Consider the following 23,430-nt stretch of genomic DNA (forward strand, 5'->3'; position numbering starts at 1 on the left):
GAAAGTCTGCCATCGTTCTTAGTAGAAGTAGTACCACCTCCTTGATTACCACGTTGGCTTGAAAAGAAATTCTCGTTTCTAGCATTTCCCTGTCGTTGCTGGACACTGGAGTTATTTCCCGGAAATCTAGGGTTTGAGGCACCTCCCACGTTTCGGCCAAAACTTCCACCATTGTGATTCCCCCTTCCAGCTTCATTACCACTCCGTCCGTTAATGAGACGTTGTTGTTGGAAGCCTCTATGATTTCCCCCTTGCAACTCTTATTGTCCCATGCGAGTATAACACTCATACATTCTATGGCCCGGCTTACCACAGTAAGAACAGTCCACCAACGCACCCCGGCAGTCCCTTCCTGGGTGATTCTTCTAGCACCTCCTACAGTTGTAGATTCTTTCCTTCCCATTGCGATCATACAAAGGCTTCTGCATTCTAGCCTCTAGTCTCGAATTTCCTCCACTCTTGCTGTTTTGACCAGAATGGAAAACTTTTTCCTGGAAGCCTCCAAACGGTTTGTGCTTCTTAAATTGATTCTGGACTTGATTACTCGCATTCGTATCATTCTGAAACATGGGTTCTTTCCTCTTTTCCCCGCTATGGCTCATCTTCTCTTTTTCTTTCCTGATAACATTTCCAATCTGCGCAGCTCTCTTGTATAGCTGGTCTAAAGTATCATATCTATCAGTCTCAATGTGCTTTTGGATCTCATACGATAAACCTAACTCAAAACGCTGAATTTTCTTTCCCTCAGTTGGGACATCCTCAGGGCAAAACTTCAAGTATTCCATAAATTTCTGATAATATTCATCCACCGTTAAGTTTCCCATTTCGAACCTAGCAAACTCATTTGATTTGTCCTTCCTCACATGACGCGGATAGAATTGGTCCCTTAACGCCCCCTTAAATCCTTCCCAGCTTAAGTCACCGTCGTTTTCTGATATCAACCTTATCTTACTATGTGTCCACAAATAGTCAGCGTCTTCCACTAGAAAAAACGCGGCTTGGTCAACCATGAGCTCAGCAGGACATCTTACCACACTAAAAAGCTTGTCAAATTCTCTCAGCCAGTTTTTCAGCATAGAAGGTTCACCTTTTCCACTATAAGTCGAGGGTTTACTCTGGGCTATTCTTTTACTAACTGACGAAGCCTTTTCCTCCAAAGATTTCTGTCTCGAATTCCTTGCGCCAGCTAGGGCCTTAGCTAGGTTTCGAAGCACGCGGTCAGAGTTTCCTCTTGGCACGGACCTTTTCAAAAAGGGTGGCATGATGGTAGGTATACTGCATTAGGTTAAACAAAGTATGTAAATACATTTCTACAGCGTTTGTGGTTAAGAAAAACTCATTCTATTATTGCTCTAAAATAAACAAGGTAATAGCCCAAAAAGGTAAAAGAGTTGAACAATGAGTCTATAATCAAATCTTCGCATTTTTTTCCTTAAATACAATACTTAATCGATTCTACTTACTAAATTTTAGACTTTTAAAAACAAAATTCAAATTCAAAACAATAATACCATATAGTTCCAATCTAAAAAGAAATACTTGGGTATAAAATCCCACATAACCACTTGTTCAAAAAAAAAAAAAAGCTACAAAAGTCCGAGATAAACAACCAAATCATTCAACCAACAAAATTGTTCGCGATTTATTTTACTAAGGAACTAGACATACGATCTCGTACACATGCATAATCAAATAAAGTAGAAACAATCAGGCAAATAAAGGCGACGCATCCAGACGGTCCTGATCCTCCATGTATCGATCAGGGTCAAAATCAGCATCACCAGAGTCATCGCTAGACGCGCTATCAGAATCAGAAGGGGTTCCTACAGATAAGGAATCACTCATAGTAAGTCGCGCTACGGAATCAGAAAGTTCTACAATTATTGGTTCAGGTGGTTCTTCCTCCCACATAATTATCTCACTTTCTTCCTCACTCATAAGTTCTTCTCGCCTCACCGGCCAACCCCCTAGAATAACTACTTCGCTATCAGTATCGCTCATAATTTCATCTCTATCAGCTATTCCCCCCTCCTCATTAGCATTATATACATCTCCCAAGTTATCCTCATAAGGTTCTTCTACCACTCCTAAGGAATCTTCCTCCATAATTTCTCCCTGTTCCTCATCGAAATTTTCCTCGAAATCCTCCTCAAATTCTTCTTCTGGGTCCTCACTGGGGTCCTCCTCCGGGTCCTCTTCTGGATCCTCCTCGAAATCCAACTCGTCGAAGTTTATTAGTAACACTGGGTTTGGGTTTACTACAGGAACAACCTCCTCAATAATATTTGTCCTTGCCCCACTAGACTCTGAAACGTCAAATCCGTCCCGACCCACAGTTTCCACTGCTCTTACCCTTCTGTCAAGATCTAGGTGAAACTGTTCACTCCTCTCTTTCAATTCAATCATTTCTTCGTCCATTATCCTTTCATACACTTGTTTGGATCTCTTGTAAATCATTTCCATTCGTCGGGTGTAATCCAAATCGCTTTCCCCCTCTTTGCTGTCCCAAATTCCCAGAGCCTCTATTTCTGCCCAGGCTGGGGCATTAACTAAAGCTCTCCAGGGTTCCTCTCGGGTATTAATTCCTTCCTCGGCCGGTCTTTTTCCTTTATCCATGAAAGAAAAGTAATAATCGAACTTTCTGACTCATAAAGAAAGAAAACGAGATAATTAATTTCTGAGATAAGACAAGGATAGATAAATCAGAGTATCAGAGATATAAACACAGAAATTCTATCATGCACACATCAAAATTATCCATGACATCATGCTTAAAGACACCAAGCACAACACATCATATCCCCTTAATGTCTACCCCTTCTACTCTCGTCAATGTTTTTTTTTTTACGTTAGCCTATCGATATAGATAAATAACACTAAATAAAACTCCCGCTCTGATACCAGTTGTAACATCTAGGAATAACTCGGGTCGTACGAAAAGAGAAGATGACCTTTTTAAAAACGAAATAAATATTGTCCGAGTCAAACCGGGATGTTAGAAGGCAGTTAAAACGGATTTGAAGTTAAGGGAAGCTTGCGGATCGAGTTCTATTAGTGTTATTATGAACTACTAGATATAAGAAATTCTTAGCAGCGGATAAGAACGAAAAGTTAAATCTACTTATTACAACTTGAGAACGAAAATCGCTTCATAAAACCAAATGTTCTTTAAACTTAATTAGAAGTTCTTATCAAGACTTCTATATCCTAATAATTTATTTCTCCAAGGGTCAATCCTCACTCCCCAGACCTGCAACTTAACTTACTGCTAGTCATTGCCCAGATAGGAATCAACATCATCGTAGGGTCATTAAGACCAAAAGTACACGTCAGCAAACGTCGCATACCAAATAAATATTAACAACAAGAGAAAGTTTTAATTTAAAAGCTGTCAATTCGCAGAAAAAGTACGCTGCGATCATGCTAATAAAGAATAATTATTTCATATAAAGATTAGTCAGTCATACTGCTGTACTATCCAGCCATACTGCCGGTACAACTCCAATCTCCATAAGTGAGACATTACATTAGGGGGAGCTAACCCCTAAGCAAGTCTCTACCATAGACATTCGCCTTACTTCGGTGCCTATGGTTAAGTATGCATACCCCCGCGGTGGCTCATAATGCCTCCATGTACCGCGAGTATTTCATTTCCACCAATTGACGTCATACTACGTCCACTTTTAAGGTTAGTGAGGTCATACAACCTCTGCTTATCAAACAATGTATCAAAAATTATTTATTCGGAAAGATAACATTATTCATACTATATATATCCATGCTTTACTTTTGTATACCATTATTATATGATACATCGGACTAAATGCGAACTTCTCTGCGTGTACATACCTTAAGCAAGATATCCAACTCACAAGCGTCTTAATCAATTCCCGGTCACGAATCGACTTCCTACAAGGTTCAATCGTATTCGGCAAATAAGCACACACACACATTTTCCTCAAATCATCCATAACACACATATACAATTACACCCATATCTAGAATACCACACACAACATGAACATCCATCACATACTATAACATGGTAAATGCACAAAACAGGACAGCATACATAATCTGTCCAGAAACACAACTTAAAACTGTCAAACTGAAAGTCCGACTTCACCGTTGCGTCCAGAAGGCGTCAAAACCCCCGGGTACAAACTTCCATAATTTATAACATAGTATAAGTATTTTTAACCTAATTTCAAAGCCAAAAATATTCCAAAAACACATTTTTTTTCACCATTTTCAAAACCTACGGAATTTTGTCATTTCATTTTTCTTTATCACAAAAAATATAAATTTCAATGCTTTATTTCCTATTAAATCTAAACAACAAAATTTACACAATTTTCATGATCATCTACAAAAATAAATTTTAATTAATTATTATTATTATTTTCCTCAAAAATAATTCTTTTTACACAAATGTACACACACATACACATCACATATATACATGTATATTTCTCTACCAACATTATAAATTCCTCCTATTAATCAATAAAAATAAATTTCTAACACCACATACATTTTTTTTCTATGAGCATCTTTATATATATATATATATATATATATATATATATATATATATATATATATATATATATATATATATATATATATATATATATATATATATATATATATATATATATATATATATATATATATATATATATATATATATATATATATATATATATATATACTTTTCAATCATCCATCAAACAAATCCTTCACACACATATAAACATATCTAAAACCCTAAAATCATACATTAATTTAGATAGAAAAATACATCGTACTTTAATACATGAATTTTAAATCATAAACAAATCATAAATTATAAAATAACACACATAAAAAAAATCATAAAAATTTAAATTAAAACTTAAAAATAAAACTAGGTTAAGAATTTACTCACAATTTGCACAAGAACAAAACACCAATTGATGAACAAAATGATGATACTAGGAGTGAGTAGAGGGAGTTTGAAGAAGAATATTTTTTTTCCTTGAGTTTTCTAAGAGTTTTGAAAGAAGAATGCTAATGATGAGACTAAGGTAATTAGGAAGATTAGAGCTGTTCAAAAAAAACTCGACCCGAAAATTCGACCCGGAACCGAAAATTATCCGACCCGAAAAAATGTAAGTTTTTTAGGTTTACCGAACCGCAATTACCCGAACCGATACTTCACTCGAACCGTTTAATAACCGAAAATGGAAAAATCGAACTCGAACTGCAACCGAATTTTATAACCGACATATAAACCTTAACCGATGTTACCCGAACTGAACAGTGATCGACCCGAGTCAAATCCGACCCGAATTATGCACGTAACCGAATGCAACCTGACTAAAACCGATTAAAATCGAATTGTTTTTAATCCGAACTGATACAAACCCGAATCGATTATTAATCGAACTGTTATTAACCCGAACTGATACCAACCCGAACCAATTGTTAATCGAACTGTTATAAATCCGAATCACAGCTCTCCTTGATCCATCATCAACAAATTTGTTTCTTCGTGATACTGTGAAAATTGTGTCCGATAGAAGCAAAAACATTTACGTTAGAATATTCAGATCCAATATATGATTGTGAATTGTGAAGCAAAAACCATATTGGTATGACCAATAACAAAGAAAATTATGCTAATGAAAAAAGATTTTGGTCCATTTGATAAAGTGATGTGTGTATTTTATATATTATTTTCTACCATGCCCCCATTGTATTTTCATAGCATTTCTTGCGTATTTTGCTCAATTTTCTATTGGTTTTTATGCTTGGTTGGAGTGTTTGTTTCTTATCTATTTTGTAGGTACAAAGCTCTAATTATACTAGGAATCGACTCTTGGAGAGAGATTTGCAAGTTGGAAGGTCATAAGCTACTCAAAGGTCATTTTTGTGCTGACCAGGTCTCATACCCGGGTGGGTTTCCTCATACCCGGGTGGGTTTCCTCATACCCGGCCGGGTGAGCCTCTCATACCCGGGTGGGTTTCCACATACCCGGCCGGGTTTGCACTTGATACTTAGAAGAATTTGAAGACGCAATTTGGAGGAAAAAGTTGCCACACGGACCCGGCCGGGTTTCCACATACCCGGCCGGGTGAGCCTCTCATACCCGGGCGGGTTTCCACATACCCGGCCGGGTCAAGCAGTTATTTTTTTTTTTAGTAACTTCCGTATCCTCCGATCTCTTTGGAGGAGGATATAAATAGCTTTTGAGAGGAATTTCCAGAGTTTAGTTTTTTTTTCTCTGTTTTTGAGGGCTTGGTATTGAAGGGATTTCTCATATTACTTGCCTTGAGGGATTGTTAATCAACATTTCGATATTGTAATCTTAATTATATTGAAGGTATTAGTTTCAATTCTAATTTCTTGTTCTTGTTTATCGTTGTTATCTTTGAATGTTTGTTTCTACATTTAATTTGAATTTGATTTTCTCCATGGATTTCATTGTTGAATCTCTTGTTAGTTTTAATATGCTTAGTGAGTAGTTTTATTTCTAGGGCTTGGTGAAACTATGCAAAAGGTCATGATTCTTGTTTGATTTTAGTATTTAAATTTGGTTTGTCTAGGCGATTCAGTTGATGGGTTTTATATTGATTGCATGTTTGGCCAATTTGCAAGTTTTATTCGCTCAATTCTATAAGCGAGAGTTGCGAGTTTGAGTGAACGATTTCCTTCTTTGAACAATTAAGCTTTAATCGTGATAGCTTGTTTTATTGTTTGATTGTCGAATTTGTTTGCGAGAGCAACATCTTCCTTCGCCTATATTCATTCCTATCCCAATTATTGTTCATGAATCATGATCGATGCATAGTGAATCCTTTTAGCCCTAGGTTTTTAATTATTGAATTTTATTCATCTCTTGTTTTTTGCGTTCTACTTAGATAAACAAAAATCCAACATTTGATCGTTAGCAATAGTGAACTTGGTTCAAATTGTGACTTTATTTGTCCTTTCACAGTGGTTCGACCCTACTTTCCCAACTATACTAGTTAGGTGAATTAGGAATTATTTTTGGTAGTAAAACGACCTATCATAAAGCTAACTAAAAACACCAGAACAGGGGTTCAACAGATGAACAACTAGGGATGGCAACGGGTCGGATCTGGACCGGGTCCAGGTAGACTCGGATCCAGATCCGTTTTCTTGATCTGGATCCGGATCCTGATCCGCGGGTCCAATTTTGCAAGACCCAGATCCGGATTCGCGAATACTACGGATCCAGTATCGGATTCGGGTCCAAAACGGGTCCATTTTTGATTTTTTTTTTTTTGTATTTTTAAATGTATTTGCAAGACCCAAAAGAACATTACCAACCACAATGACTGCATTTTCTTCATATTAAAAACCCAATTCCCAGATAAGCCAAAAAAAAGTCATAGAAAACAAAAATCTCTAGCAAATAACTTTATAAGTTGTAAGATTGTCAAGGGTTTTGGGCAATTTCAAAAAGGCACCTTATAAACAAAATTACACAGAATTCATTTTGAGGAGTCATTAACATGGCTGGGTTTACATGTTCAAGCTCTTGTATTTGGTTTAAACTACAATGTCAAAGGCCAAGTGTGACTCATAACGACAAAAAAGTGAGTGTGATTAGAGATTTCAGCTTCAGAATAGAACAACACAAAATCTTATGTATAGAAACATCTATAATTAGACAACCTAAATAAAAATAGCCTGCAATGTACAAAAAAAAAAAACCATGAATTGAAAAAACCTAAAAAATAGGCTATTCAATGAATATCGTAAATCAAACAACAAACTAGTGAAAACATTCAGAAAGCATAAAATCAACCACTAAACTCAAATAAATAAAAAATACTCAACAATTCAACACAAATCAAAAGTATTGTAGAAAAAAAAAATCAAAATTAGGGTTTATTACCCTCAAATCCGCTTGTGAGGAGAGGGGAGGAGTATGCGGTGGCTGTCGGTAGGGAGTGAGGTCGCCTGTGGGCTGTGGGCGGTATGGCTGTCAAGTACTCGAGTATCGACTGTGACTCTGTGAATGAACTGATGACTGATGACTGCAGGTTACTGATTGAGAAGGAGAACGCGTGAGGGAGAAGAAGAACGCAGGTTACTGATTGAGAAGGAGAACGCAGGTTACTGATTGAGAAGGAGAACGCAGGTTACTGAAGTGAGGACTTTGGTAGGCTGGTGAGTGTTGAGGGCTGAGGCAGTGAGAAGGGAGGGAAAATGAGGGTGTGAGCCCTTTGGGCGGGATTTGGGAATGTGAATGTCTGTTAAAGGAAAGGATGAAGAAAGGAACTTTAAGCCATGTTTTATCAAATGACGATGACGTGGCACGTTCTTGACCGCTGATCTGTTATTAGCATTATAATCCAACGGCTAAAACACCTTATCCGTTGTTATCCAAATAACCAATAAAATTTTGTGCAAGTAATGTATCAATTGAGTAATATATTCATCAAATTGGACAATTAGTTAATCTAAAATAATTTATTTGAGTAATATAAATATTTTATATCAAATATTAAATATTTTTATTATTGAATTTGGTAAAATTGCATAATATAGGCTATTTAATTCAAAGTAACAAAAGAGGTGGAGTACTAGTTTCATTTACTATAAGTCTTTAATAGATCGAATTACGATAAGTGAATTACGATCGATTATTAATACGCTAATAGCCTATAAATTACTTTAGAGTATTCAATATCAGTATTCAGTAATACTAATAAGTAATAACTAATAACTAATAAGTAATAGCATTGAGTTAACTGTAAATGATAATCTGTAAATGTAACTATAACTCTATAAGATAGTTTGTATTAGTTTCATTCACTCCAATAGGTCTAGTTCCGAACATTATTAAGTTTTAAATTAAATACGATGAATTATTAGCGTAATAGATTTATTATTTTAAAGTATTCAAGGTCACTAATAAGTATAAATAAATAATATCATATAAAATGGTTATGATTACTTGATTAATCTAATTCACTTTATTATATATAATAAGTTTCAATTATCAAACTTAGAAATACAATCGATTATTAGTGTAATAGAGTAATGTATATTCTAATAGTCTATGAGATAGTTTAGATTATTCTTTTTATTCATTCAAACAAATCGAGTTTCGATTATCGAGTTTTAATATTTAATCAATTATCAAAAGTAGCAACATGATGCATTATTAAAAAATAGTCATATATATATATATATATATATATATATATATATATATATATATATATATATATATATATATATATATATATATATATATATATATATATATATATATATATATATATATATATATATATATATATATATATATATATATATATATATATATATATATATATACATATATATATATATATATATATACATATATATATATATATATATATATATATACATATATATATATATATATATATATATATATATATATATATATATACATATATATATATATATATATATATATATATATATATATATATATATATATATACATATATATATATATATATACATATATATATATATATACATATATATATATATACATATATATATATATATACATATATATATATATATATACATATATATACATATATATACATATATATACATATATATATATATATATACATATATATATATATATACATATATATATATATATATATACATATATATATATATATATATATATATATATATATATATATATATATATATATATATATATATATATATATTATATAAACTAATTGAAATAAATTGATCTGCCATAAAATGAGCATACATCAATTAAAAACCCGACTATTAACTTATTTCGATATTGACCCGATCGATAGTTGTCCGTAACCGATAACTACTCGAAAAATAAAGCTCGAACCCGATTTGTGCCCGAAAAAACCGAACTAATGTAAGACCGATGACAACCCGAGCTCGATTGACACGCGACTTGAATTTCAACCGATAACAAACCGGTTTGAACCCGATAATGCGAACAACCGTTGTTAAACCGACCCGTAACCAACCGATCTGACCCGAGTATGACCCGTTGTTGTATACAACCGAAAATTTACCGATTCGAAAACCAACCGAGCCGAATTACACCCGTCCGAAACCGACCCGATAACCCGAATGAACACCTCTAAAGAAGATTAAGGAAATAAAAGAATTAAGGAAACAATTATTCAAGGCAATAATTTTTGATCTTTCAATATTCTTACAAGGGGTTACAAATCTCCCATCATACCCCATATGGCCGGCCAACTCTCCAACTTCCCTCTTTTCTTTTTTTTTTTTTGAAATTAAAGATAGGTTAGGGAAAAAGGTTTGGGCTTAAAATGGTTTTAATTGCCTTAAAAGTTGAAATATCATGATCTAACCCAATAACAAAATAAATAAATAAAAATACTCTTCTAAAAAAGAATAATAGTAATAATATTACTAGTAAATCATTTAATATATCGGAAAAATATCGGGGTGTTACATTTGATTATAGCTATAAAAACCCTAAATCAACTTATTTTGCCACCAACCTAGGGTTTTCAGTTCATAAGCCACCAAACATCATGTTTAGGAGGCTATGTTCTTACCAGATTCAGGAGGCAATTACTATGGTTTATGGGGTATCTGTGATGAGAACATTTTGTTTTCTGAGATGAATTTTTTCGATTTTGTTTTTAAAGCCATCAATAAAGTTTTGAAGCTGCCATTTTCATTTAAATGTTTATGGTTAAATAACTTTATGATTTTTTTGATACATCATTTTATATCTAAACATTTACCTAACATAGTTCACCCAAAAATGAGTATAAACATGTAACCCAAAAGTATACTCTTATCTGATATATACATGCTACTTGTGTTGATGCTACTGTTGCTGGTTCTGTTGTTGTTGTTTCCTCTGTTGTTGGTGTTGTTTATGTTGTTGCTGGTGTTTCTGTTGGTGCTATTGTTTTTGTTGGTGTTGGTGTTGCTGTTGTTGCTGGTGGTATTTCTGTTGGTGCTGGTGTTTATGTTAGTGATGATGTTTCTGTTGTTCGTTTTCGGTTGCCGTTTAAAAAATGTTAAAGAAATTAAGGAAGAATTGAAAACTTAGTTAATTTTTTCAATTTATAATGTGTAATTTAGTTTATGTAATTTTTTGTAATTTAAGTTAAGCTTTTGTATGCTTTGTTAATAAAAAAAAACCCGAAAATGTATTATTTTCAATTAATTTTGGAAATGTGAAACCCAATTTCCGTCTAAAATTCAATTCTATCTACTTTATTTAATAAAAAGGAGAAAATCATTAACAATTAATTTAATCACTTAAAATACCTCACTACCATATTTTTGGTGGACTCTAACCTACTCTTAATATCCGTGTTTAATCCAAATATCCCAATTATAAAGAATAAAAGGGAGTAATAATAATGGGTATGGATAGCCAGCCACTGCAACATATACTTTTTGCAAGTTTATATGAAAGTTACTTAAGCCTATTACTACATTTCATGGTCTTCGGTTTACGGTTTACGGTTTACATTGGACCAGAAAATATTATAGTTTTTGGTCTGGTATGGCTTAAAAATTTTAAAAACCTAGATCATATTGAAAACCGTAATTTTAAAAATAAAAAAATCAGACCAGACCATTTAGACCGTAGATTAAACCAAATACTTAAAGTATGGTTTGATTTGCAGTTTTGACCAAACTTTGTTCAGCCCTATATTAGAATAATGATATCATCCTATATTTGGGGCTATTATATCATTCATCCCTTTGGTCATGTATCATATTATTTTCTCACCTTTTATTTATATTTTAAGTTTTATATAGAAACATAATATATTTATAAAAAAAATTAGGAAAATAAAAATAAAATATATTGTTTTGGACCCGATCATAAACCCATCAGACCCTAAAAATTTGGGTCCAAGTCTAAATTAATTAGACCCTATAAATTTGAGTTTGGATCGAGGTCTAAAAAAAAATATAGTCTAAATTTGAGTGTAACTGAACCCAATTCAGATCCGATACATGCTCATCTGTCATCTCTAATCTTGATGTTTCATTACGGTATTTTAGATCTCCCCGAACTAGAGGACTTAGGCTAAGTAACGGTGGTTGCATACAGAGAATCACTTAGTTGTATTTTGTATTTTTGTGAGAAAAATAAAGTCAGATCTACTTTATTCGTATGTTATTAATTTGATGCGTTACTTTTCTAGAAATAAACGGTAAAATAAGCTTTCATAAAAAAATTTCAAAATTACCTTTGAAAAATTTTAATGTTTAAAATAAGTGTCTTTTATGTCCGAATTTAAAGTCAGATTTGTCTGCTATTACTAACAGTGAATAAGAGAAAAATGATTACTTTGTCGTTGTTAGTAACAGTGAACAAAGAGAGACAATGTCATACTGTTTAAAGGGACAAAAATAATTTAAAACAATGTCAATGTTTGTTCCGTCTTGATAATAGCCAACAAATTATTTGTTATTCCCTCCACCCCATTTTAATTGTCACATTTTCTTATTTGGAAAAACCATATCAATTGTCACATTTCTATTTTTGTCAATATTTTTTTACCTAAATATCCTTAGTTCACACAAGTAATTACGAATATACTCTCATATACCTTACTTACCCAACTACCCTTCACTACTTACCTTTCACTACTTACTCAACTACCACCTTTTTAATGGACCTTACACCACCCTTAATAACCGTGCCCAAGCAAATGGGACAATTATATTGGTGTTTGAGGGAGTATTTTTTTGTCTATTTAAATGTTATGACATTGTCTCTTTTCAAACTTGTTCGTTGTTAATAACAACAAACAAACATGACATTAATTTCGGACAGAAAGGTGCTTATTTTGGGATTTAAAAGTTCTCAGATAAAGAACTGATGCATAAAGTAGATCTGACTTAAATTTTAACATTCAACGTAATAATATGTGAGTTTTAACCATATCTCAAAAAAAATGTGCGAGTTTTAACCATATTACTACAAACATTGGCGAATCCAAATCATAGATAGCACCATTTTACATAATATTGATAAAAATTTAAAAATTAAATAATACATACTCCTAGAAAAAAAAGAAACCTTTATAATAATTGAAAATTAATATTAAAATTATAGAAATTTATTAGAAAATAAAAATAATAGGCAAGTTAAAAAAAATCTATTTTTAACGGATAGCCTGTCCTATCCTAGGTTACTGAATAGATCATGACTATTAAGCACGCATATATTGTAGCATATAAGTCGAATCACAAGGATGATTGGAGTAAAGATTAATTTTGAACTTAGTGAACCATGTTCGGAAAAAATCTTGCTCGAGTTGTAATTAAAGGTGTTTAACCAGTCGGGTCAAAATTTAAATAGGTCGCGGCGGGCTGGATTATGTCAAATGTTAAACGGGTCGTGGTGAGTCAAAGCCCGTTTGAATACGACCTACTTTGACCTGCTTTTTAAAAGTTCATAAAATATTTTTTTTATAATACTTTATGGCCCGTTGGCTCAATTCAACTATGTATATAATAATATCATATAAAAATATAAAAAAATGATAAAATATTATTTACATCCAATTCCTATAATTATCAGACTCGGATCAACCCTACCCTTTACATAAAGTCCCGTTACTGACCCGACCCGCTAATGACCCCTTGAAATTTGACCTATCCTTGACCCGTTAAGTCGACCCACCCTGTTGAATATCTCTAGTTGTAATTCTATTTTCATCCCCGTATGTTACACAAATTCTTGTGAGAGAGAGTCTCTTTGAGAGACCATCTTCAATTGGACGGGCCCATTATATATTTTTTAAAATATTTTAAGTAGGCATTAAGAATGGTGTAAGTAGACATTTGAATATTGAAAGTCGACATTAACGATATGGTAAGTAGACATTAAGAATAATGTAAGTAGGCATTATGTAACACCCCTGAATTTCCGACCCCTTAACTCACTAACCTCGAAACATATGCAAGTATGGTGTGGTTAGACCATGAAACTCTAATTATTTAATATCTTTGATCTCAGTACTACACACCCTAGTATCTAGGTCTCAATATGTTCTCTTAGTAAGATAACTCTTCTCAATGTTTACAAAAATAACAGATCTAGCAAATGTGGCTTTTAAAAAGTGTATCACTTGAGCTTGTGACCATATAAAATGTCCTGTTATCTAATGTAATTCTTCAAACAACCTTTCCACTTCTCATGACCACATAAGGTCGTACTTTTTGATAATCTTGAAATGTACGGAAGGTTAAACTATTATAATTTAAACCATGAATGGGGGTAAAATATCAAAACAACAAAGTCCTAAAAGTAAAGTGAACAAAGTTGCTCAACACTTAACTCGTATTACAATTAGACACCCTAGACCTGAGGATACTTGAATCTTACTAAACTGGTTGGTTATCAACTCCCAAATCGATTTACCGCTAACTTTACTTATCATAAAATAATCCTAACCTTTTACTTAACATGAAATCCTCTTTTCACTAATCATATATGATCAAATCATTTTATAACATTCTAGATCACACATCATGACTTAATTAATAGAATAAACAACTCAAATTAATAACTCATAACATAATAGATGTTTCAAGTATATAATCCAATTATATATACCACATTTTAGCAAGTTATTGTAGTTAATAATTATACGTTCACAGCCATGATACTAATACACATATTGTAATTGTTCAATAATAACATTCATTATCCATCATAATATGAAATTCTAATTATGACAATTCTAGTTTGAACAACAATACTAATGTGATAATTTAGTTCAACTGATATCGCATTATCTTTAAACACTTAGAGACGTTGAAAACAATCTCTTAAGTTCAACTCATCACGAATAACTTCTAACTTCAAGTAATTTCTCAATGAATTTGAGAACACAAAGCGTCGAAAATAGGGACCACTGGCAGGACTATTAAATTAGTGATCAATGAGATACTCTAAAATACTTAAAACATTTAATTGTATCTTACACGCACAAAGACGCTTATTCCACCTCATCATCAGGTTATTTTATCCTTATGTGTTGTAACTGCCCAGAAGGCCATGAGGAAAGCAAATTATAATATCACTGATTTCTTTTTAATTTCAAATATCATTTTATCCAGCTAACGCTTTAAAACCGTCACGATTCTTCTTCACAATATCATCCGATTAAACATTCATCACTCTATATAAGCATTTAATGAGACAAAATGTCTTAACTCAATAGTGCTCCCTCGAATCAATCCTTAGGCCCTTAACATGCAAATTTGTTTACGATGATTATTCTTTAACTATCCACTTTAATATAAAGTTATCGACTTATGTATGAATGATATTTAATGTCTCAACGAAAAACAGAAGTCAAAGGACTTGCGAATAATAATTTTCTCCTTTGATACTCAAACTCATATGTCTTCAAAAAAAAAATCACCCTTATTTTATCCAAAGAACCACTCCAACTAGTTTTTTTTTTCCTTTACGGTTTTGGTTTCTTTAAGGGGTCGGAAATTCAGGGGTGTTACACATTAAGAATACAATAAATAGTCATTAATCTTTAATGGACTGAGCTTGACATACATCTCTCAAAAAGACGGTCTCTCAAAAAACCAGCTGATATTTAAATTGTAAATTCTCTTTCACTACTACTAATAAATACCTTCCTTATTTGACATACTAACCAACCAACTTGAAGTTAATATAATCCACATTAGTCTCACTCTGAACTAACTTAGTTTAACAATGTCGGTTACGCTTAACTATTATTTCCCACTCGTTCATTTAAGTACGCCTCAGACAACTTCATATGAATTGATAGTGGAACAATTTAGTTCATGTTACTACAAGACGGATTATCTAATTATTGTTCAATTAGTTTGGAGAGACAATGTTATTTATGATCATCATCTTGACCCACTTTAGAGCCAATATAAAACTCTCATTTTCTAAACAAGTGAGATTTCGAGAATCCTCTACAAATCTACTTTTGATTAATCAAAAGCATTTAAGTGACTACCATCTTCCAACTAAATGTATTGTGATATTGTCACTAAAATTTAATCTTAATTTAAAACAAATCTAAACCTAACACCTATACCTATAGTTTTCTATAGCTCTCAAATTTCCTATCAAACTTACCCACGTATATAAATACGAATTAAATCATTATCTATTAACTAATTGTTCTAGATAAGGATGGCAATTTAGTCCCACTTGATCTGAGGAAAATAATTCGATTCGAATTCGAGGAAAAAGTTATCCGACTCTGACTCCGACTTTACAATTCGAGTCCGAGTTAGAGAAGGATCGGAGTTGGACCTTATTAAAAATCCGACACTCCGACCCTGAAGAAAATCTGACTTTGAATTTGACTTTTACCCAAATATTTTGTTTTCCTTTAAAACTCTAGACGTGACTAATTCAAGCTCTCTCTCATACTAATTGTATTTTTCGATTTTGAAAAACTACTTTGGTATTTTTATTTAGATTAATCAATCAAAATACGACAAATCAGATCAAGAGAAATAAAATACACCTAATCAAAATGCGAGAAAATTTTATTAAATTGTAGTAGTAGGACTATTCCTCTTGTTAAACTTGAATTCAAAGTACATATTTTTTTTTCTTAAATTGTATTTGAAAAATATATTTTGTTATAATTTTGTATGCTTTAAAATCATTAGTACAATATCACAACATTAAAGTTTGATAATAATCTGACTTTGTTGGAAGTCCGAGAGTCCGAGTCGGAGCAAATTGGAGTATGCATAATCCGACTCCGAGTGAAGGTGGACTGAAAAAAGAAAGTCCAACTATTATTCGAAGCAAAATCGGAGTGGAGTATATATAATTCGAGCGGAATCCGACCCATTGTTATCCCTAATTCTAGAATAAACTTAATTTTGTCAAGGAATTTATTATGTTAGTTAGCCTATAGTTTTCTATAGAAGGTAAAGCAAAATTCAGTTAGGGGTAACTCAAGCCTGAAATTAAATAGCCTTACCCCTTGTACTACAGTTGGCTTAAACTCCATCCAGATTAGTACGGAATTGCTAAATTTTTCATTTAGATTCATCCAATGGTGTACCGATCCCATGATTTAAAATTTATCCAACTTTGTAACTAAAATTGATCTGATCTGACTTTAAAAATAATTTATAATTATGTAAAAATATATGGACACAAAATCCGATAAAATTGAACCGAAATCAACCCGGTTTGACCCGACTTTAAAAATGATTTACAATTATATAAAAATAATATGGATGCAAAATTCGATTTCAAACCAACCCAAAATCGACCGGATGGGCCAAATGAACACATCTAGTTTTATCCTTTAAAATTGAAATATTTTTATTGTTGGTTATAAGTTACATTTTTTCTTTATTCTTTATCCATATGTTTAACAAATAATTTCCTCTCATCTACAGATTTCTATTATTTCTTCACAAATACCAAAGTACATCTTTATACCATTTCCCAAAAGAAATACTCCCTCCGATCTTATAAATTAGTCTCATTTGCTTGGGCACGGATATTAAGAATTGTGTGGGATCCATTAAAAAGGGTAAATAGTAAAGGGTAAGTAGTGAAGAATAAGTAGTGAAGGGTAGTTGGGTAAGTAAGGTATATGGGGGTATATTCGTAATTACTTGTGTGAACTAAGGGTATTTAAGTAAAAAAAGATTGCCAAAAATAGAAATGAGACTAATTCAAAGGTTTTGCCAAATAAGAAAATGAGACTAATTCATAAGATCGGAGGGAGTACTAAGGAGTGGTTCGATTTAAAAATTTATATAGGAAATTAAAATGAGTAATTGTTTCCTATACCAAGTAAGTGGTAAGAGATAATTGATTACTATTTCAGCAACGAAAGTAGTCAACTTGATTTATTAGGTGATAAATGACTTGAGTTAGCTAGGTTTCAGTGTTTCACCCTTAGTAGTGCGTCTTTTGAGGATCTGGTCAGTCTTTATGACTTTTAGGCTCATTGCCTTTGCCCATTTGATTGGGGCCTTTGACCTCGGAACAATAACCATTAACGTTTCTTGAGGGTTACATAAGACTTATCATCATTCTATTACATTTGCAATTTATATACCAAATGAGCTGTAAATTTATAGGTAGAAGTGTTCAAAACAAACTCGATAACTCGATATTCATCGACCTAGTAACCCAACTCGTTCGTTCCGACATAAAATATTGATTAACAATTACGTAAAAAGTCAAAATGGATACAAAATCCAATTATGAACCGACCCGAAATAATTGGATCAAAATCAACCCTATGGAAAACAACTAATCATTTAATGTCAAAAACAGTCTAATTGTGTGCTTATATAATAGCATCAATTCCTACATACGTATATATTTAATACACCTACCTTCAATAATCAATAACATACTCTTCTTCAACCAAACGGAGGCCACCAAAAAAATGGAAAATCCAAAAGGAGATGACAAAAAAAACAGTTTAGTCTATGACATAAGACTAACATCAGCAGTTCCTGGTAAAATCACAGGAAAAAACAAAACATATGAATTTACAGGCATTGATTTAGGCATGAAACTGCATTACATAAAAGGCCTCTATTTTTTCAGCAATAATAATAATTCCAATAGATTTATAAGCAGTGAAGAAACTAAAGAAGCATTGTTCAGTTGGCTCATTACATATTTCATGGCTTGCGGAAGGATTCGGATGTCGAAAAGCGAGGATGGGTTTGAAAGGCCGAGCATGAAGCTGAATGATGCGGGGATACGACTCGTGGAGGGGCAGTGTAGTAAGAGTGTTGAAGAATGCATCTGCCTTGCTATGGAAGATTTCACGTGTTTGCAGGATCTTCTTGTGTTTGATCATGCTCTTGGTCCTGACTTGCAATTCTCCCCTCTTGTTTCCATTCAGGTATGGGACATTCTAGCTATCTTCTTTTTACGCTAAATTTAATGTTAAATTAGGCTGGACTTATACTGAATGTTTAGCATATAGAATGCCCTTTTTGGTATTGTATGGCCCATAGGCAAATTGAAAGATTAGGCTCTCTCTGTGAAGGATTGATTTTAAACTTAAAACGGGTGTTTGGAAAAATAACATATACGAACCCTATATATTATAGTTAGTATTAAACATGTAGACGTGTCATATAATTCTTAAATGATAAAAGAAGTACTTATAAATTGCAAATTTTTAAGTGTCTTCTTCATTAACTAGCGCTTTCTAATTTTAGGGCTCTTTCTAACTTTGGGCCTTAGATAAATACCTACTTTGCCTATGGTTAAGAACGACCCTGAGCATATAATTAGGGAACACGAGACATTCAATAAACCAATAAGATATCTTCCTAAAACCATAACGCAATGGAAGGAAGGGACCCAAGACTTTAAAAGTACGTAATATATTTGGATCCTTAACCAACTGTTAGAGTATGTAACATATTATAGTGCTTTAACCAAAAACTTAAGCTGATAATTAGGCTTCACAATATATATTTTAACAAATTCATCCCAACATCTAATCTTTATTGTCTCTAAGTAGAGCTAGAGAGTATACATTATAACAATAATATACATTAATGTTTATTTTTGTCAAATTATTTTTAAATTTTATTTTATATATGAAGATTTTTTAAACTTTAACCATGTGCTTTTTAAACATCTTTCATTTTATAAGATTTTTTAGAAATTAGCTTGTAAAGTTGCAAATTTGTGAAGTATAGATTGTAACTTGTTTTGGTTGATATGCAATTTTCATGGTATTATTTGACATATGAAATTAATCAACAAATTTTACTTGCGGTAGCGCTTGGAAAAAAAATAATTCATATGTGATCCCACATTGAAGAGGTAGAGAGAGATTAACTAATATATAAACTTGGTGAACTACTCCTTATATCACCAATTGATTTTATGATGGAATCTTATTGGACTTGTGTACACTCCTCCCTCGAGGCAAATTTAGCTACTAAAATACTCCCTCCAATTTACTTTATACACTCTATCCAATGCACTTATTCAATCCTTAATATCTCTAATTGTGCATTATTAAAATTTATGAAAAGTTGATATAAATAATCCTTGCATTGAGACGAATCAAACAAGATCCCACATGATTATGTTTTGACTTGTAGATTAATAATAAAATACAAATTAAAAGTAAGAGATGAGTAGTGTCCAAAAAGAAAATGGAACGTTAGTGCTGAATCGGAGGGAGTACTATTTAAAGGCTCATTAATAAAGCTTGAAATTTGAGAATCGAATTTTACGTAAGTTGAATGTTAATCAGTTGAGGAACTTAATTTCTCCAAATATCTTCACTTCAAACTCCCTATTTATTTTTGCTATTTAAATAACAGGATCTTCATCCCTCCAACTTTCCTTTTTTACCTTTTATTTACTTTCATCCAAACATAGTATTAATCTACCAAAAAGAGGCAATCTCCATTAAATGCAGAATGCAAATGGCATTGACAGTGATCAGTAATTCAGTATATCTGTGTTCATCATCAATTGTCCATTCTTTTTTTAATTTGTTGCATTAACTTCTGCAACTTACAAATTGAAAAAACACAAGTCACATTAAAGAAAGAGCACAACACACGGAATTACGACAAGTAGAATACGTGGTAAATACTGCTGGGTTTAACTTTAAGACGGATGGAGACGAAGTGGTACCATCAAATCTAAGCCACCCAATCAATTTGCTCTCATTCAATATCTACTATCAACTTTCTACTGCTTTTTGGCTGGATCATCTTTTGACTACTCCCTCTCAAACCACCCAGCATTTTTACTTGTAATGGACCGGCCTATTATATATTTTTAAAAATATTATAATTATGTATTAACGATAATGTAAGTAGACATTTAAAATATTAAAAGCGTGTATTAGGATATGTTAAGTTAGCGTTAAAGATAATATAAGTAGGGATTAAGAATACGATAACTGTTTTAAACTTTAATGGATGGGGATTGAGATACTAGCTGATTTTCGAATTAGATGACGCCCTCTTTATTGAACTGGTCTAATATACATTTATTATTTTAGAGTGCTTGTTTATAATGTTCACTTACAATATTAAGTGATAATTTTTTTTATAGTTGTAGGGTGATCACTCATAACCATGCATGAAGTGATCATTTATAATACAAAAGTGATCAATGAGAGCAGTGTTGGCCCTAGGTTTTTAGGGGCCCGAGGTGAAAGATTATTTATGGACCCCTAAACTATTGTATATATATAGAAAAGTTCGAACCTTAGCACTAGTTGAAAACTAATATTGGGCGTAGTCACGGTTTGCACTTGCTTAAGGTCGACCCCCAATCAGAGGATGAACTAATTATATAGGTGTGTCTCGTGATGAGACGATCTCGTACAAAACTTGCTAAAATTAATTTGTTGTCGGAGAAACAAATTACAAATGGATTGGAGAATTGAGTGATTGAGATCATGGTTATCAAAATCGCTATCTGGATCATACGATCGTACGACCCAGATTGGTGCCAGCGACTAGAATCGTGCATAGGATCGGAATCAGTCAGGATCCTGCATAGGATTGGTGGGATCGGTCAGGATCGTTGGTAGGATCGACTAGGATCGTGGGCAGAATTGTTAGGATCGGCTAGTATTGTTGGTAGGAACGGTCAAAACTGCTAATTTAATTTTTTTTGTTAATATCTTTGTTCTTTTTAGCTTACTATGGTTTATTATTATATCTCTGTGTGTATGTGCAATAAATTATCTTATATATATTTTGTCATTTCATTAAAAGTAGAGAAAAAAATGACATTAAACAGTAAGATATGTATATATTTTAAAATTAAAGCAAAATCTTAAAAAATGTATGAGTTCTTTATGGTTTTAAATTAAAAGCGACTAAACAATAAATATAGACATAATACAACTTGTTAATTCTGTAAATTTGTAGGATCGTCCGATCTTACGATCTGATCCCACCAGTTGCTTTCTATCATATGTAGAATTCCGATTCTAACAACCTTGATTGAAATTAAGAAAGTATATACGCGTTTAAGATCGTGCATGAGATTAAAAAAAATAAGTAAGACTATTGCCTAAAAAGAAAACGACTATAATTGAATACGATGGACTAAAAGAGCAATACAGTTATTTCATAGAAACTATAAGAATGTACTTTTGTTCGGCCCCTGACTTAAACGGTTAAACTTGGTTGCAGACAACATGGTTCAAGTGTGGAGGAATTGCAATTGGACTAAGTTGGGCCCACGTACTTGGTGATCCCTTCTCTGCTTCAGAATTCATGGACACTTTCGGTGAATACATGCATGGCCATTTTCAGTTTCACCAACCCAAAGTTCTTACCATTCAACATTCTCCACAACCTAACTGCCCACTTTCAGATCCAACCCAAGAACCCATTTCAGTCAAACGGGTCGACCCGGTTGGTAACCATTGGGTTCTTCCTACCAATTGCAAGATAGGGACCCACACTTTACTCCTTACTCAAAAACAACTTGATCAATTGCATACCAAGGTAAGTGGTACCAAACATAATGATGTTAAACCAACCCAATATTTTGAGGTAATTACAACAATTATGTGGAAATCAATTGCGAAAATTAGGGATTTGAAGACGAATTGTGTTACAGTTTGTAGACCTATATCAGTTAAAAGGAAAGGATTGGTCCCACATAATGGGCAATTATTAGGTAGAATTAATGTCGATTTTTCAGTGTCGAATGCCGATCCACTAAAATTGATGAATGCAATTGTTGATAATGTTGTTGATGAGAGTGAGATTGTGGAAAATTTGGTGAACAAGGAGATCGATAAATTTGATTTCTATGTTTATGGAGCAAATCTTACATTTGTTGATATGGAAGAAGCTGATATTTATAGTTTTAAATTAAAGGAAAATTGTCCAAGATTTGCTTGTTATAGTATTGATGGAATTGGGAATAAAGGAGCTGTTTTGGTGGTCCCTGGCCCACAATATGGTGGAAATGGTGAAGATCATGGGAGTAAACTTGTTGTGTTACATCTTCCTCAAGATGAAATTGAACCCTTGAAAGATGAGTTAATCAAAGAATGGTGTATTGCTTAATTTGGAAATTCTTTATCAAGAAGCATTATTTTCATTAATGTTCGATGTAATAGTCTGATGTGGACTTACTCTATACTATTTTTATTGTGTACTTTTCGTTAATCTTCTGTTTATAAGTTTATAGGACTATATTTATGGAAGACCAACTCATGTTTAATGGGTAAGAATTGATCCCAAATTATCTTTAGAAAAGCATAAAATGTTGAATGTATTTGATGTAATGGTTTATATTAAACACTAGTTTGTTATAATTATTTATGAGACACATGGTTTGTGTTTTATTTTGCTACTAATAAATTATAATCATCTGC

The 23,430-nt window shown here is 32.5% G+C and overlaps 1 protein-coding gene across 1 annotated transcript; it reads left to right on the forward strand.

The window, feature by feature from the left end:
* The first annotated feature begins 18,408 nt into the window (after window positions 1-18,408).
* Window positions 18,409-23,416, forward strand: LOC130811407 (protein ECERIFERUM 2-like). The gene is made up of 2 exons (XM_057677703.1): window positions 18,409-18,945; window positions 22,232-23,416. The coding sequence occupies exons 1-2, from the start codon at window positions 18,478-18,480 to the stop codon at window positions 23,117-23,119; spliced, it is 1,356 nt and encodes a 451-aa protein (XP_057533686.1). The 5' UTR covers window positions 18,409-18,477; the 3' UTR covers window positions 23,120-23,416.
* The last annotated feature ends 14 nt before the right edge of the window (window positions 23,417-23,430 follow it).

This window comes from Amaranthus tricolor, chromosome 4 (assembly GCF_026212465.1).
Source record: "Amaranthus tricolor cultivar Red isolate AtriRed21 chromosome 4, ASM2621246v1, whole genome shotgun sequence".
NCBI classification, from domain to species: Eukaryota; Viridiplantae; Streptophyta; class Magnoliopsida; order Caryophyllales; family Amaranthaceae; genus Amaranthus; species Amaranthus tricolor.